Genomic DNA, 16,342 nt, shown 5'->3' with positions numbered 1-16,342 from the left:
TCTGTCAGATATATTGGGCCAGAAAGCTGAAGATGATGCTCCAACATTATCGAGAATTTTGGGTGACTGTTCAGGCAGCAAACTGTCTCTGTCATCTTCTTATTTGGGAAGCTGCTAACCTGCACTTCCTTTATACTCGGGTAGTTAATTTTATTCTTTCTTAAGACTCTGATGGGGTTGAAGACCAGATAATTTAGTTTTACAATTAAGCTTAGTTGTTTAGGGGTTAAGGTGTCTTTAGGTCTAGATAGTTGTTTTAAGTTGATGGAGATGAGATATAATAGATATTGATTTACATTCAGAATTTTAGACTCACCAGGATAGGAAAGATGTTTTCTTCAAGACTGCCAAATACAAATACCCAAAACATTATGAATGTAATATTTATAAAATTCCTGATTGTTTCATGGTTCTTTTTTCCTGTAGGTAGTTTATTGTGTATATGTCTATAAATATAAATATATATGTAAAATATTTAATTGAAATTATAAAAAAAATAAAAAGAACATGGGTTCATTCCTAGGACCCATACGGTTGTTCACAAGAGCCTATAACTCAGGTCTAGACATATGGTTGCTTCTTCTGACATCCACAGGTACCAGTCACACCTATGATGTTCATACACACCTGCGGGCTAAGTATCCTTACACGCAAAAATGATTTTCATAAGTCATTAAAAAGAAAGAAAAATACAGAAAGAATTTCAAGAGTGTTTTTCTTTACAGATCATGATGACACAGGACATCACACCTTTCTGCAGTGACCACAGGTTTGCAGTACCTGAGATGTCCTTTATTTCATTTAGTATTAAATGTATTCCTCTTAAAGTATCAACTATGGCAATTGAAAGCTTCTTTGAATTTGGCCAAACTGATGCACTTTAGGATTCCTGTAGTTTGACTAGAGGAGGCTACACTGGAAGAAGTGAAAAGATCTCCAGATCTTCCTTGTTTAAATCACCAAGGAATGGCTCATTTAGCCTGCAAACTTATCTCCGGTTATGGAGAGATTTGTGCCCATCATCCATTCTCACTTAAAAACTGGATGATGCCACTGGTTTCTCTTTACTCTTCCAACACTTTAGATCTTTAAATCAAATCCAGTAAGAGAATGACATCTCATTGTTTTAATGCTCGTTTTCCTGATTGTAGCTAAAACAGGAAAATCATATTTTGTACTCATTACAACTTAGTGTTTTTCTCAGTAAATATTCTTTGACTTCCTAATTCTTAAATAATTATTTAATACAGATGCTGTAAATCTAGTGAAGTGGCAGATATATCTTTCCTCATGGAGTTTATTTTGAAAATCTGCTTTTCCCAAACCCTGCGTTTATTTTTTTCATCTATCTATCATCTCTATCTATCATCAATTTATTTATTATCTATATGTCTAATTTATCTATTTCCCATCTTTAATTGCCTACGCACATCTATGCATATATTCATATGAGTATCATAATGCACAGTAGGGTGGTATGTTTCAGAATCTGAATAAAACTCATCCTCCCTTATCGTTGAATGTGAGTCTTAGTGACAAAACTCTTCCTGTGATCATTTGAGAGAAGAGAGAAAATATCTGATGGCAATGTAATATTTGTGCTACTCTTGTTCCTATTCTATATATGTTAAGTATTCTACAGCTTTACCAGTTCAAAAACTATGATCCATAAATTCCTGTTTTATACCAGTAAATATTTTTATATTTATATAATATGATGTGTGTGTTCCTCTGTGTGTGTGTGTGTACCTGTTGGAGAAGAGGTGAGTTGTCCTTAACCATTTATCCAAAAACTTATGACTCATCTTTCTTTTCTTTAGCTCCTTTTTTTTGTAGCATTTGGACATTTTTTTCTGTTTTAAAGCAATAATAATATATACATACACCCATAATTAGTTTTGGATTTGAGATTTTTTTCTCCCATTCACTTTTAAAATTTTAAATTTATTTTTCAAAATTTATTCTCTGTAAATCCCTATTGAAGCCCTCTTCCTCACTTCCTCTTGGTCTCCCCTTCCCTTTTCTTCCCTCCCCCCCCACCATTTCTCTCCCCTAGTCCTCAGGGAGGGGGCATCCTTTTTCCCTACCAACTGACCCCAGCTTAACAAGTCTCATCAGGATTGCCTGCATCCTCTTCTTCTTACTTTAAATATACAAAAAAATTACTATTGGACTGAACTAGAGGCGTCACCGTTACCTGTTTTGTCACTGTTACTAATGAGGTTTGTTTGTGTGGTTTTGATACAGAAAAACCTAGGACCTTATGCATGTTAAGTAAACAGTGCAATACTGAGCCACAGTTTCTAATCAATATTAATTTAGTTTCAGTTTCATACTTTTGCTGATTATTCAGTTTGACTATGGAGTACACCCAAATTCTATCAATTTTTTTTAAAAGAGAAATTTGGGGCAGTAATTATATATAATAACAGATATGAAAATTTCTTCATTTCTTCAGCAGAATTGAAAGCTGAGTCAATATGAAAGAGAGAGCAATACGTAAATCTCCACTGACAGAACTTTCTAGTGGTTAGAGATTTTCTATTTACTAAGAAGACTTTGCTGTTTTTTAAATGCTAATGCATAGGAAAAAAAGAAGATCAAGAATGAAAGAAGTACTTAAGGATTATTTAAAAAGTGATGCTTGAAAAATTAGTTATTAATATGTAAAAGAAGTGTATATAAGGCTATACAATTCGTGCACATGAATACAATAAATAGTATAATTTGTATGTGGCATGGAGCATATAATGGATAGTCTGTACAATTTGCATCTTTTCCATATGGATAATTACTGAGGCATTTGGGTTTATGTAATACATAAAGTCAAAATGATACTGTATGAATTATCTTAGTGGAAAGTCACAGAAAAGTGGTGAACTTATTTACTATACAAAAATCTGAAATGCTTTTGTGTTAGAAAACATCACAAAATGAAATAGTGACTATGCCGAAAATATTATGTTGAGAAGTGTCAAGTCTAAGTTCAACACTGAATCAGGATATTGCTCTCCTTAGAGCTAGTAAACAAGACAAAATTAAAATTATTTTTAAGTTTCAAATGAAAAGAAATGCAGACTAATCTGTATCTTGAGGAGTGTGATGAAGTGAGCATGTAGGTAGTATGGATGGGAATGTAAACTGATTCAGCATCTCAGAAAGCAATTTGATGATCTGACTTTAATGTACGTATACAAGTGCTGAACTATAAGACCACAACCAGAAACAGTAATTTGAAAAGGAACAGCATGGTTAATATTTCTCTGCAGGATACTTCATCCTAGGATAATTTACAGTAATGACAATTTCATGAAATGCAGTTTTCAGCCACACAGTTTTAGCTTTATCATTGAGTAGTGATTGAATAGAATATTATGTCATCCTTTAACAAGCTTTAAACAAATTGTCAGACCTTTAGGCGAGCTCAAGGTACAACGCTAAATACAGCGTCAGTGTAACACATTATCTTTACAATGAGCCATATTTATATATGGAAAGGGAAACAAAATAGTGTGAAATGTAATATTTGGAGCATTAGTTATTTTAATAAACTGGAGATATGCTCATTTAAAATCTACCCATGGATTTAGAAATGGCAGTAGAGAGACAGCACATAGGTCTTCAATTGGCCTTTACTGAAATGATTTGATTTAAAGAGAAATGAACATCTTGTCATAGTAGAATAATCAAATCTTTGAGCTGAGAAGTCCCTTGCAACTCCCTTGATACAGTCATCCACAGTGCATCCATCTCTGTGTTAGGCCAATTTGTGCTGCTCCTAAGAGCCATGGTGCTTAGTTCACCCCTGCAACACAGTTCAGCAGCACATTGCTTGCAAGCCCTTCCTCTGGATTTCCTTCCTGTGTCCCCCCAAAGGACATATTCCTTTACCAAATTTCTTTAGGCACATTCTTTAAGAATACTATAATGTTATAAATAATAGTGTAAATATTAAGCTATTCAAAATTAGTAAACAGGCAAAAATCTGAATTTGGGGTGTGTGTGTGTGTGTGTGTGTGTTTAGTTTGTGCATGTAATAGCACACATACCGAAGTCAGAAGACAGACTTTAGGGCTTCTTCTCTTTTCCACATTATTTATGTTTATAAGACAGGATCGCATGTAGGCCAGGATGGTTTGAACTCAACGTACAACTAAAGATGAATTCAACTTTCTAATAATCCTTCTGTTTCAACCTCCAAAGTGCTGGAGTGACATCTGTATGTCACTGTATAGTGTTGGGGATCAACCCAAAAGCCTTGTACATGTAAGACCAGCTATGCCAATGAAGCAACATCACTAGTCCCCTGGCCTTGTTCATGAGGCAGGGTCTGGTTTACTTCTGCTTGCTCCAGGCTTGCGGGCCCACAAGCTCTGGACAATCCTAAGGTTCCCTCGTTTGAAGTTCCCCTTAGGAGTCCTATGGTTACAGATACACCACAGTTTTCCCATGTGTGCTGAGGTCTCAAAGTTTTTAGGCTTTTATCCTCTGAGCCATATCATCTGCCTTTTGTTGTTGTTGTTGTTTTAATGGGTGATTGTCTGTGCAGAGTTGGCTTAACAATAAAGATTAAATAAAAACTAGGAGGCTTATGGTTTTAGTTTCAGGTGTAACACACACTTGATCTTCTTTATGTTGAATACAGTGAAAAAACCTCCAATTTTATATTTCAAGCCCAGATAGCAAAACTCCTGGCACATGAGGGCAACTAACTATGACTTCAGGGACAATGAGAGGTAGCATGGAAATCAGATCGCACAATCTGATTGCTACAGTAGCTGACAGCCTTCAAGGTCTAAAGTACACATACTTAAAAAAAATAAGTTACATCCCATTCTCTCTTGGGAAAAGAAGCAGGAAATGGAAAGCCTACCTGTACAGAAGACACTACATGGCCAGTGTCCCAATCCATACTAATAGCACAGAAAACATTGGTTCTAACATAGATCTCACCAGGAAAAGCAGACCCAAGTGTCTCGAGCATCTGCTTTTTTTTTTTTTGGCCAGGCTGTAAGAAAACAACCCAACATTGCTGCCTTCTCTGCCGATTTCTGGTAAGTTTATGAGGATGGAGGATGAGAACCTAGCTGAAAGTTGAAATTTCACCCCAGCTCATCTCCCAGGGCTAACAAGGAATCTTAGAAATAACCAGGACTTAGACCTAGGATGGGGATGAAGTGTCTCCTGTTCTACTGTGCCAGAAGAAAACAGAAGATCCGAATTTTATATTTAAATTGCATACAGAGAGATATAATGCCAAACCCATGTTGTCCAAGATACAATCAAAAGATGCTGTTATACCGAGGACCAGGGAAATGTCATCATGGCTGACAAAGATGATCAAATATATATGACACTTAGATGGCATCTATATTGGAATTACCTCACAAGGGTTTTAAAGCAGCCATCACTTAAAATGCTTCAAGTAATTATCAACACACTTGGATAGAAACCTACAGCAAATGCATTAAAGAGAAAAAAGATAATGTGTAGAAATTTGGAACTTAGAAATATGGAAAAGGAAGTTAAAAAAACTGATGCTGACTGGGATGAATATAGCAGAGCTGAATGGAGATGGTAGGTAAGTTCATCTGTGACCTGGAGACCAGGAAAACAGGATTCTTTGTAAATCATGAATGAACTTGATGTCAGGACATTGACACCAATGATTTCAAATATGGCTTTTTGTCATTCCTAACTAAATGCCCTTGGTGTTCCTAAGTCACTGTTGTCTTGGTTTTTAAAAAAGGAACAGTACATTTACCTGGATCCTCATTTTCATTTTTCTAGAAGAGTTACTAATACCTTTTATTATTTATGTATTATAATATATTCATCTTACATCCTGATTGTTATCCCCTTGATTGTATCTTCCCGTTCCCACCCTCCCTTCTCTTCCACTCTATTCCCCTCCCATAGACCTCTAATAGAAGGGGACCCCCTCCCTGACTATATGACCACAGCCTATCAGGTCTCATCCAGATAGCTTGCATCCCCTTCCTCTGTGTGCCCACATGGCCTCCCTGCCAAGGGGCCAAGGGGCCAAGGGGAAGTGATCAAATTGTGGGCACTAGAGTTAATGTCAGAGACAGTCTCCACTCTTCCCACAGTGCACACTCCTTTGCCAGCTACTCACAGAGTGTATAATGTATGGAAAGTACACAGGACATCATTGGATCACTAGGATGACATGGTCTCAGCACTCAGGTAGTTTATAGTATAAGAAAGAAAACATAGAGGTGGCAAGCCACTTGTTAATACAATGTGACAAGTGCTGTTGTAGGAATACAGAGGTAGAGCTTTGAAAATTCTTGAGGTTAATTTGTACTAAGGTTAAGTATAGACATGGAAGTGTTTGCTGACTGAATTCAAGAAAATACTTGATTTTTGACAAAGAAGCCAAATCCATTCAATGGAAAAAGGATAGCATCTTCAACAAATGGTGCTGGTCTAACTGGAGGTTTATGTGTAAAAAAATGCAACTGGACCCATATTTGTTACCTTGCACAAAACTCAAATCCAAGTGGATTAAAGACCTCAACATAAAACCAGAGTCACTAAGTCACTTAGAGGAAAAAGTGGGGAAGAGCCTGGAACATATTGGCACAGGAGACAACTTCCTGAACAGAACACCAACAGCCCAGGCCTTAATGTCAACCATTAATAAATGGGACCTCATGAGGCTGAGAAGCTTCTGTAAGGCAGGAGACACCGTCAAGAGAACAAAGCGACAGCCTACACACTGGGAAAAGATCTTCACCAACCCTATATCTGACAAAGGTCTAATATCCAAAATATAAAAAGAACTCAAGAAATTAAACACCACCAAACCAAATAACCCAATTGCGAAATGGGGCTTGGAATTAAACAGAGAATTCTCAACAGAGGAATATCAAATGGCTGAGAAACACTTAAAGAAATGCTCAACCTCCTTAGTCATCAGAGAAATGCAAATCAAAACAACTCTGAGATTCCATCTTACACCCATCAGAATGGCTAAGATCAAAAATTCAAGTGACATCACATGCTGGCAAGGATGTGGGGAGAGAGGAACACTCCTTCATTGCTGGTGGGAATGCAAACTAGTACAGCCACTTTGGAAATCTATCTGGTGCTATCTCAGAAAACTGGGAATAGGGCTTCCTTAAGACCCAGCTATTCCACTCCTTGGAATATACTCAGAAGATGCTCCAGCACACAACAAGAAAATTTGCTCAACCATGTTCATAGCAGCCTTATTCATAATAGCCAAAACATGGAAACAGCCTAAGTGTCCATCAGTAGAAGAATGGATAAAGAAACTGTGGTACATATATACTATGGAATACTACTCAGCTATTAAAAACAAGGAATTCCTGAAATTTGTGGATAAATGGATTGAGCTAGAAATGATCATAATGAGTGAGTTAACCCAGAAGCAGAAAGACTCAAATGGTATATACTCACTTATATCTGCATACTAGCCCAAGGGGCATGTCCGACGAAAGCCTTCACTTACCAGGAAACTGGGACAGAGGGGAAGACACCCTATTGGGACTCTAAATGATAGAAGCATGGGAGAATAGCAAAGTAGAAGGATCCAGAGGGTCCTAGAAACCTACAAGTAGAATATTATGATAGGCAGATTTGGGCCCAGAGGTCCCGCTCAAACTAAGGCACCAGCCAAGGACAATACAGGCGGTAAACTTTAAACCCCTACCCAGATCTAGCCAATGGTCAGAACATTCTCCACAGTTGAGTGGAGAGTGGGATATGACTTTCTCACGTTCTCTGGTGCCTCACATTTGACCATGTCCCCTGGAGGGGGAGACCTGGTGGCACTCAGAGGAAGGACAGCAGGTTACCAAGAAGAGACTTGATACTTGATACCCTATGAGCATATACAGGGGGAGGTAATCCCCCTCAGGAACAGTCATAGGGGAGGGGAATAATGGGAAAATGGGGGGGGGGCAGGGAGGAATGGGAGGATACAAGGGATGGGATAACCATTGAGATGTAACAAGAATAAATTAATAAAAAATAAATAAATAAATAAATAAATAAATAAAAACCAGTGCAATATAGTTGTGTATATGTATGAAATACCTTTTTCAACTGTAAATCTAAATATTAAATTTAAATACATATGTACATATGATCAAAATTTAGCTTTCAAATTGATGTGTGCTGAGTCATAAAATTATACAGCAAATTTTGAAGACCAGGTATGAAAAATAAAAAATGTTAAGTACGTATCTTCACCTGCATGAGATTCTGAATTCAGTGGAAGTGGGGCAGTATTATATATAATACATATATATGTATTAACAGTAACTTGTATAGTGTCTATGTGTTGGAATGATACTTTGCATATATCAGGTTCAATAAACGGATATAGTACAAGTAAAAAAAAAGAAAAGAAAAGAAAATACTCATTAAAATTTTTATGTCCAAGTGCTCTATCTTCATGTACACCTGCATGCCAGAAGAGGGCATCAGATCCCAGTACAGATGGTTGTGAGCTACCATGTGGTTGATGGGAATTGAACTGAGGACCTCTGGAAGAGAAGGCAGTACTTTTAACCACTGAGCCATCTCTCTAGCCCCCCAAATACCAATTTTTAAAATCAATATAATCTGATTGTGTAAAGTCAGTTGAAGAAAAATGAATCACGGCAAATTAGTCAATTTTCTATATAATCTAAAATACATAATTTTACTTAAAAACTTAAGGAATAATACTGAATTGTTTTAAATGTCACTTCACATACAACTGAGGGTGGATTGACCAGTTCAAGAATGCTCTTAATGCCTGCTGTATATTTTCACTTTTAAAATACCAAACTTTTCATATGCAGCATCTCTATTGTTCTGCGTTCCTAGATTCCATTTGCTAAATCCGCATTTTGCTCACAAGTACATTAAAGCTCCTGCAATGTATATGCTGACATTGTATTAGGCTAACTCAAGACTAGGTGAATGAGAATCAGTGATAGCCTCCACTAATAGCCTACCATTAAGAATAGTTTGTTTCCCCCAGTGACATTCCTTGGAGAAAACTAAATTCATTTGCAAATGGCTATCAATTTGGAGATAGCTTCTTGGTTAGGGAACAGGCATGTACCCACTTTTCCTTTCAGCTAAGGCTCCCCTCTGCCAGATTTATAATCGCCTTCCTTATGTTCCATAAGTTTGGGTATGTTGTAAATTCATTTTCATTCAATTCTAGAAAGTCTTTAATTTCTTTCTTAATCTCTCTCCTGACTCATTTTTGATTCAGTGGTGAGTTTTTCAGTTTTCATGAATTTGTAGGCTTTCTGTTGTTTCTGTTGTTGATAGCATTAATCTGTGGTGATAGCATAGGATGCAGGGTATTATTTAAATTTACTTGTGTCTGTTGAGACTTGCTTTTTATATGAGTATGTGGTTAATTTTGGAGAAAGTTGCATGACATGCAGTGAAGGAGGTATGTTCTTTTGTTTCGGGCTGAACTGTTCTGTAAATATATGTTTGGTACAGTTGGCTTATGACATCAGTTGTCTCCAGCATTTCTCTGCTTAGTTTTCATCTAGCTAACCTGTCTATTGGCAAAAGTAAAGTACTGAAGTCTCCCACTATCAGTGCGTGAGGGTCAATATGTGATTTAAGTTATAGTAAGCAGTAGTGTTTCTTATGTGGACTTGGTTGCCTTTGTTCTTGGTGCATAGGTGTTAAGAATCACAGTACCTTCTTTGAGGATATTTTCTTTGAAGAACATTTAGCATTCCTCCCTATCTATTCTGATTAATTTGGTTTAATGTCTATTTTGTCAGGCATTAACATGACTGTTCTGGCTTGTTTCTTAAAATCATTTTCTTGGGATATTTTTTCTATTCTTTTATCCTGAGGTGATGTTTGAGATGTTAAGGTATATTTCATGGTGGTAGTAGAATGTTTTCAAATTCATTTAGTTAGTTTATATCTTTTTACTGGCGTACTAAAACCATTGATGTTGAGAGATTTCAATGAGCAGTCTTTGTTCTTTCTGTTATTTTGTTGTGATGTGTTTTTTCTCTCATTTGATTTGCTGATCTGGTATTTACTCCTCATAATTGTTGCTATGGTTAACCTCTTCGGGTTGAGGTTCTTGTATAGTCATATAGGGCAACGCCTGTGCTCTGTTAGAGTCTGCAGCGTATCTGTCCAGGACCTCTGGTTTTTAGACTCTTTATTATGAAGCCGAGTGTTATCCTAAGAGATCTGAATTCTTGTGTTATTTGGTCTTTACCACATGCATCTTTACTGTACATTCAGTGTTATGATTATTATGTGCCAAGGGAAATTTCTTTTTTGGTCCAGTCTATTTGCTATTCTGTATTCTTCCTGTACCTTCATAAGGAACTCTTTGTTTAGACTGGGAAACTTTTCTTATATGATTTTGTTGAAAATGCTTTTCTTTTTAAACCTTTAACATGGGTTTCTTCTCCTTCCACTATTCCTGTTCTTCACAGGTATGGTCTTTTTATAGTGTCCCAATATTTGGGGATGGCTTTTGCCTGGGTTTTTTTTTTTTTTTTTTTTTTAAATCTAACATGTTTCTTGTTAATTTCTCTTATCTCCTCCTTAATACCCGAACTTCTTTCTTCCATTTCTTGTAAGCATCTGTTGGTGAGACCAGCCTCAGTTTCCTATGGGAATTCCTAACTTTTTTTTCATTTCTGGTTTTCCCTCAGTTTTAATTTTCTTTATTAGCTCTATTTCCACTTGAATGTCACTGTTTCTTTTTTTTCTTTAATTTCATTCTTCTGTTTGTCTGTGTTTTCATAGATTTCCTGAAAGGTTTTACTCATTTCTTCTTTAATGGCCTTTATAGTATTCAAAACAGATATTCTGAAGTCTTTGTCTGGTGATTCATCTATAGAGCATTCCTCAGTGCCTACTGTGGTAGCATTTCAGGGCTTTAGTGAAGATATTGTGCTCTAGCTGATATATTTTTTTATGCTGGCTTCTAGAACCTTAGTTTGTGTTGGTTGAAAACTAGTTGCTTTTATCTAGTCTTGCTTTTGTTAGATTAGTGTTCTATTCCTTGGTGACTGCTGCTCTTCCTGGTGTTTAGGAGACTGTGTTGGCTGTGGGTTGCCTGGTAGGGAATGCTTCTGAGATCTTGACAGATATGATCATTGGGGGTTTTGGTTAGAACATTTCTTGGTAGTGGAAGCATACCCTTAGGGATGAAGATGACATACAATGTGCTTTCAAAGAGGGTCAACAGGTGGGGAAAAAGCAGGGTGTTGACAGCAGGATCTGCCTAGTCCACTGGGAATGGGGGCAGAGAGGAAGGAGAGGCCACAGTGGTTATCTGCTACAGAGCTGGGGTAGAGCCTGGAGAACTGGATTTGTAGGAGACAAGGATGTGAACACCACTGACATGCCTCACTGGCCTGAGAAAACAATTTATTTGGTACAGGTTACCGTGTATATTGCAGTGACTCATGGTAGGAAGTTGCAGCCAAGAACTGCAGCAGCGATGTGGAGGAATTCTGTTTATTAGCTTGTTTCCCTTTGCTTGCTGGACTTGTTGTCCTGTACAGTTCAGGTCTACCTGATCAGGAATGGTATAGCTCACACTGGCTGGACATACTACTGTTAATTAACAGCTAATAAAATGGCTCTGCAGACATGTACACAAGACATTCCAGTGGAAACAACCCTTCAATGAAGGCTCTCTCTTCCTAAGTTTGAAGTTGACAACTGAAGCTAATCGTGACACTGTACCTCCAAGAACTGATTTTTCTAGTGTTTGTATCTCTTTAACAGGCAGCAGACCTTGCACCGTTCATCTTCCTTTCCCTTTTCATAATCTTTAATGCTTCTGTACCACACTTCCATAGATTCACTTTCCCTCTACAAGGTACATTACTGGGGATGGCAGACTCTACTTCCATCCTAAGCAATAATATTCACAAAGCTGTCAGTTGGAAGTGCAAAGTGTATTTTTTCTGTTATACATGAATTCAAATCCATATTTACTGAAGTGAAAATGTTCTTGTGGCGTCATTTTAAAATATGTGCTTTACTTCCATCGTTCCCTGGCACGAGGTGCTGTAGAAAACACTGTCCTAAGGGAATCTCAGGCAGCTAGATGCGTGGCAAAGCAGTTAAACAAAATATATTATGAAGAAAATCATTCGTTTTTCTTCCCCATGTGTTTCAGGTTTGTGGAAGGGATGCTTAATATCTGCTACAATGCTGTTGACCGGCACATTGAAAACGGCCACGGGGATAAGATTGCTATCATCTATGACAGTCCGGTTACGAACACTAAAGCAACCATTACCTATAAGGAAGTCTTGGAGCAGGTAATCTCACAACCTTTCTCTCCATATTGGCCATTATTAGATAGAATTCAACTAAACAACATAGGCTCTCAATGTACAGCCGTTTGAAATGTATACATTGACTTCTTTATTAACCTTCGAAGTTACCGCTGATTTGTATATGAACCAATTTAGATTTTTCTTAATCCCTTGTCTTATAGTTTATAGTCTTGAAAGGTCCTCATTTTGCAGGGCGAGGAAGGCAAATGAGCACAGAAATTTGAAATGTTCTGGCGCTCACTCTCTACCCTCTTTGCCCCTTCTGTAATTAATAGAGGCTACTCATCCTTTTTGCGTGATTGATCATCTGTGCTGCCCTCTCTTGCTCTCGTCTACCACTGCCCGCGTTATATTCTCACGTAAATGTTCTTCTTTCTCATTTGTCTTAACATTTCAAGGTGATTTTTAACTTTCATTTCTCTAATTATTAAGGATGCTAACACTTTTACCTTTTTTTTTTTTTTTTTCCTTAGCTATATTTTATTTCTTCTTTTGAAAACTTTATATTGAATTCCCTGGCCCGTTTTTTTTTTTTTTTTTTTTTTTTTTTTTTTTTTTTTTTTTTTTTTTTTTTAACTGGTTTGTTTTCCTGCCTCTTTGTTTTTGAGTTCTTTGTATATGATAGATATTAATCTTCTATGGGATATGTAGCTGGCATTGAGCCTCACTCTCTGGGTTTCCTCATCAGTTGATTGGTTGGAGAGATGGAAAGGAAGAATCAAAAGGGAAGAAGCATTTTAATTATGTCTTAATTACAATGTATCTTTAGAATCCTGCCATGTGGAGAGTAAAATTCAGGCTCCTGTGGTGCACAAGCCAGTGTTAAATCTATCCACAGCATGATTTCCCACCTTCATTATCTATATTATTTATATCACTTTTCCTCCTCTTCCTCTTGCCTTCCTCTTTCTTCTTGTCTGTGGTGTAAGGCTGTGTATGTGTGAGTTTGTAGGTGCACATGTATCTCCAGAAGCATGAGGTTGATTTTGGTGTCTTTCTCTCTTATTCTCCACCTTATTTCTTGAGACATGATCTTCTTCTGATCCTGGAGATCACAGTTTAAGCTGGATTTTCTGGTTACTGAGTTCCTAGCATCTGCCTGTCTTTCTCCCACTGCTAGCAAGGTCACAGACATGACATGTGCCAGCATACCCAGCTTTGCTGGGGACCCAAACTCACATTGTCACCCTTATGCGGCAAACACTTTATACACTGAGCCATCACTGTGAACAAACTGTCATCCATTCCCTTAACATTTGTGCCTTTGAAGCTCTTTGCAAATCTTCATTCCTTTGTCTTACCCACCCTTTTCATGTCTGACTTATATGTGTGTTTTTTAGGTGTAGTATGTTGTTGAGAAGTAGATAATATCTGTTCTCTTACCATTAAAGTACACATAAAGTTCTAGAAGTAATTATAAAAGTGTTTGAATATTTGAATCATTGGAGAATTAGTCTAGCTTTGTGGGTGTATCGCTGTGTATGATTTTTAAGGGGAAATTAAATTGTAGGACATTATTCCTTATCTCACTGTTGACATTTTGCATGAGAACATTTCCTAATGGGGGATTATTATCTACACTGAAATATATTTAGGAACATATGGAACTCTACTTGCAAATTGCCAGTAGCAATGATACCAGGGTTATGATGTGTAAACATGCAGGCCAACCATTGCTAGTAATCCTGAGTTGGCAAAATTTCTCCAGATTGTGCTGCCTTTGCTGAACAGCCTTTTTGGTCAAACTTAGGTCACATGAGTAGACTATTAGGAAGTAAGAGGATATTTCTCTTGGTTTTATGCTATCAGTCAGGATCCTGCCTCACTCTAGACCAACAGTTCTCAGCTTTCCTAATACTGCTACCCTTTAATAAATTTCTTCATCTTGTTGTGACCTCCTACTATAAAATTATATTCATTGCTACTTCATAACTGTAATTCTGCTATTGTTACAAATTGCAATGTAAATATCTGAAATACAGGATATTGGATCAGCAACCCCTGTGAAGAGATCCTTCGACCCTGAAGGGGTCGTGATTGGAGAACCACTGCCCTATAGCTTAAACAAAGGCATTTCTGTCTAGTCATGCTGAGTAACCCAAAACACAGCAAAAAATAAAATAAAAAAGGAGTGCTGCACTTTATTGCTTGGTGTATTTGTTGTTCTGAAAGTATAAAATCTGCATTTGTGAAAGGAAATACACAGAGAGGTGACACTGGAGTCAAACAAGGAAGGTACTCTATTACCAAATGTGTTCAAAATGTATGGGAGTCACAGTGCTAATATAAGAGGAAATAGAAACTGTCTGAAGTGCCACATGCTTTAGTATTGGTTTGCATTTTAACATTTTGAAAGAGACTTTACCTGTGATCGAAGGAACACTCCTGAGGTTTTGGCATACTGCCACAATCTCATTTTGAGAATTTGAAAGCTTAAGATAATTGTATATTTTAATTGGTGCTAGATTGTACGGAATATGATGTTTACCCGTGCATTGTGCAGCTGTTATCTTTATTAGCATATTGCATTCGATACTACACAAACACTGGAGTGAAAGAAAAATCTGTAGGGAAATCTTAGATAATAAGAGTGCCTTTTTCTGTTGCTTTCTCTTTAAATTACGTAATGGTCTAAGATCATCACATGCACATGTTTTTCTCAGAATCTTTTCTACTAACTCATCTTTTTTTTCCCATACTGAATCTGGACTCTTAGACTCTTTGACTTCTGTGCTAGTTCACTGGTTTCAGTTAGTCTGACATGAAAGTACTTAAGAGGACTGTTTCTCTCAGCTGCTGAGAACCTCTGATTCCGTAGGCTTTCTTCTCCAAAATATTAAAGAAAGAACCTTTCCATGGAGAGACAGGCATTGTTCTGTTGCTTTGATTACCTGCTCCCAGCTCTCCACCGTCTTTATTTTATTAAGCGAGGGAGACAGAGAAAGATTTAGTGAGCATTGTCATTGAGAAAAAATAGAAAGAACAATCTTTGTACTGGGGCTCATTTTATCTACCTTGGTTCATTTTTACCTGCACTTTCTCCATAGGGAAAACTTGATTTAAATTCCTTAATGTTTCTTATTCAGTTAATAAACTGCAAATTTTAGGCTAGCTCACCTGAGTGATAGGAAAGATCTGACAGTTTTAAAGGAGGAGTCGGAGCTGTTCAAAACTGCCTTGTTCTCTGCAGATCTTTTAAACAGATGTTTGCTGTTTGCTAAGACAGTTGTCAGGGATCAGAGCCCTGTTTAATGCCTTCCTTCCATTCCCGAAATGCTTACCTTTTTATTGCCAAATCTCCTTTGGAACAAAGGATGACTTACAACTGGACAATTCTCTTACTACCTAGTGTTGGGAATTTATATAAATTGAATAAATAACTGTGTAAATTCAAGTGTAATAGAAGAGTCAGTGTAGGAGTTAGCAATTAACTCTGTGGGAAAAACATGGAAAGGCACCAGTGTTTGGTATTTATTTCTCAATGGTAAAAATTGCCTGGAGTAACTTAAAGGCAACCATTCAATATTACATGGACCTATTTCATTGGGTCTGTGACGCGTGGAGGATGACACTGGTGGAGAATTTGTGGTGAAGCCAGTTCCTTATGGGTGGGCATCAGAAGAAAAGGGAGAAACCAAAGAGCCATAAACTTCTCTGTAGACACACACTTCAGTCACCCAAGGAGGCTCCACCTCTACCAGCTTCACGACTTCAACCTCATCATCACTAATCTGGAGGCTGAACACTGATGCAGAACATTTTGACAGACATTTTTCCAAGCCACAGTACTAGATGATGGAGTCAAGAATAAATAAGATCTAGTAAAGCTTGTGGTTGACACGTAGATTTAGTACAGTTGCTTCTTTTCTACTTGAAGGAGATTTTACCCTCTCCAGATATCTCCATAGCACGTGAATTTCTGTTTCATCAAAGAGCTCTTCCTTGATTATGTTAACTATAAGTGTTGTTGTCATACCACTCAACACCTCCTTTTGTGTTCTTATTTA

General features: G+C 37.3%; 1 protein-coding gene across 1 annotated transcript in view; it reads left to right on the top strand.

Moving 5' to 3' along the window:
- Acss3 (acyl-CoA synthetase short chain family member 3) overlaps window positions 1-16,342 on the top strand; it is a 158,378-nt gene that overhangs the window by 25,895 nt on the left and 116,141 nt on the right. The window contains exon 2 of the mRNA XM_051172695.1: window positions 12,173-12,317. Coding sequence (XP_051028652.1) covers window positions 12,173-12,317 — 145 coding nt within the window. The remainder of the gene's footprint in view (window positions 1-12,172; window positions 12,318-16,342) is intronic.

This window comes from Acomys russatus, chromosome 31, assembly GCF_903995435.1.
Source record: "Acomys russatus chromosome 31, mAcoRus1.1, whole genome shotgun sequence".
Classification (NCBI taxonomy): Eukaryota; Metazoa; Chordata; class Mammalia; order Rodentia; family Muridae; genus Acomys; species Acomys russatus.
This window is presented reverse-complemented; position numbering and strand designations above follow the sequence as displayed.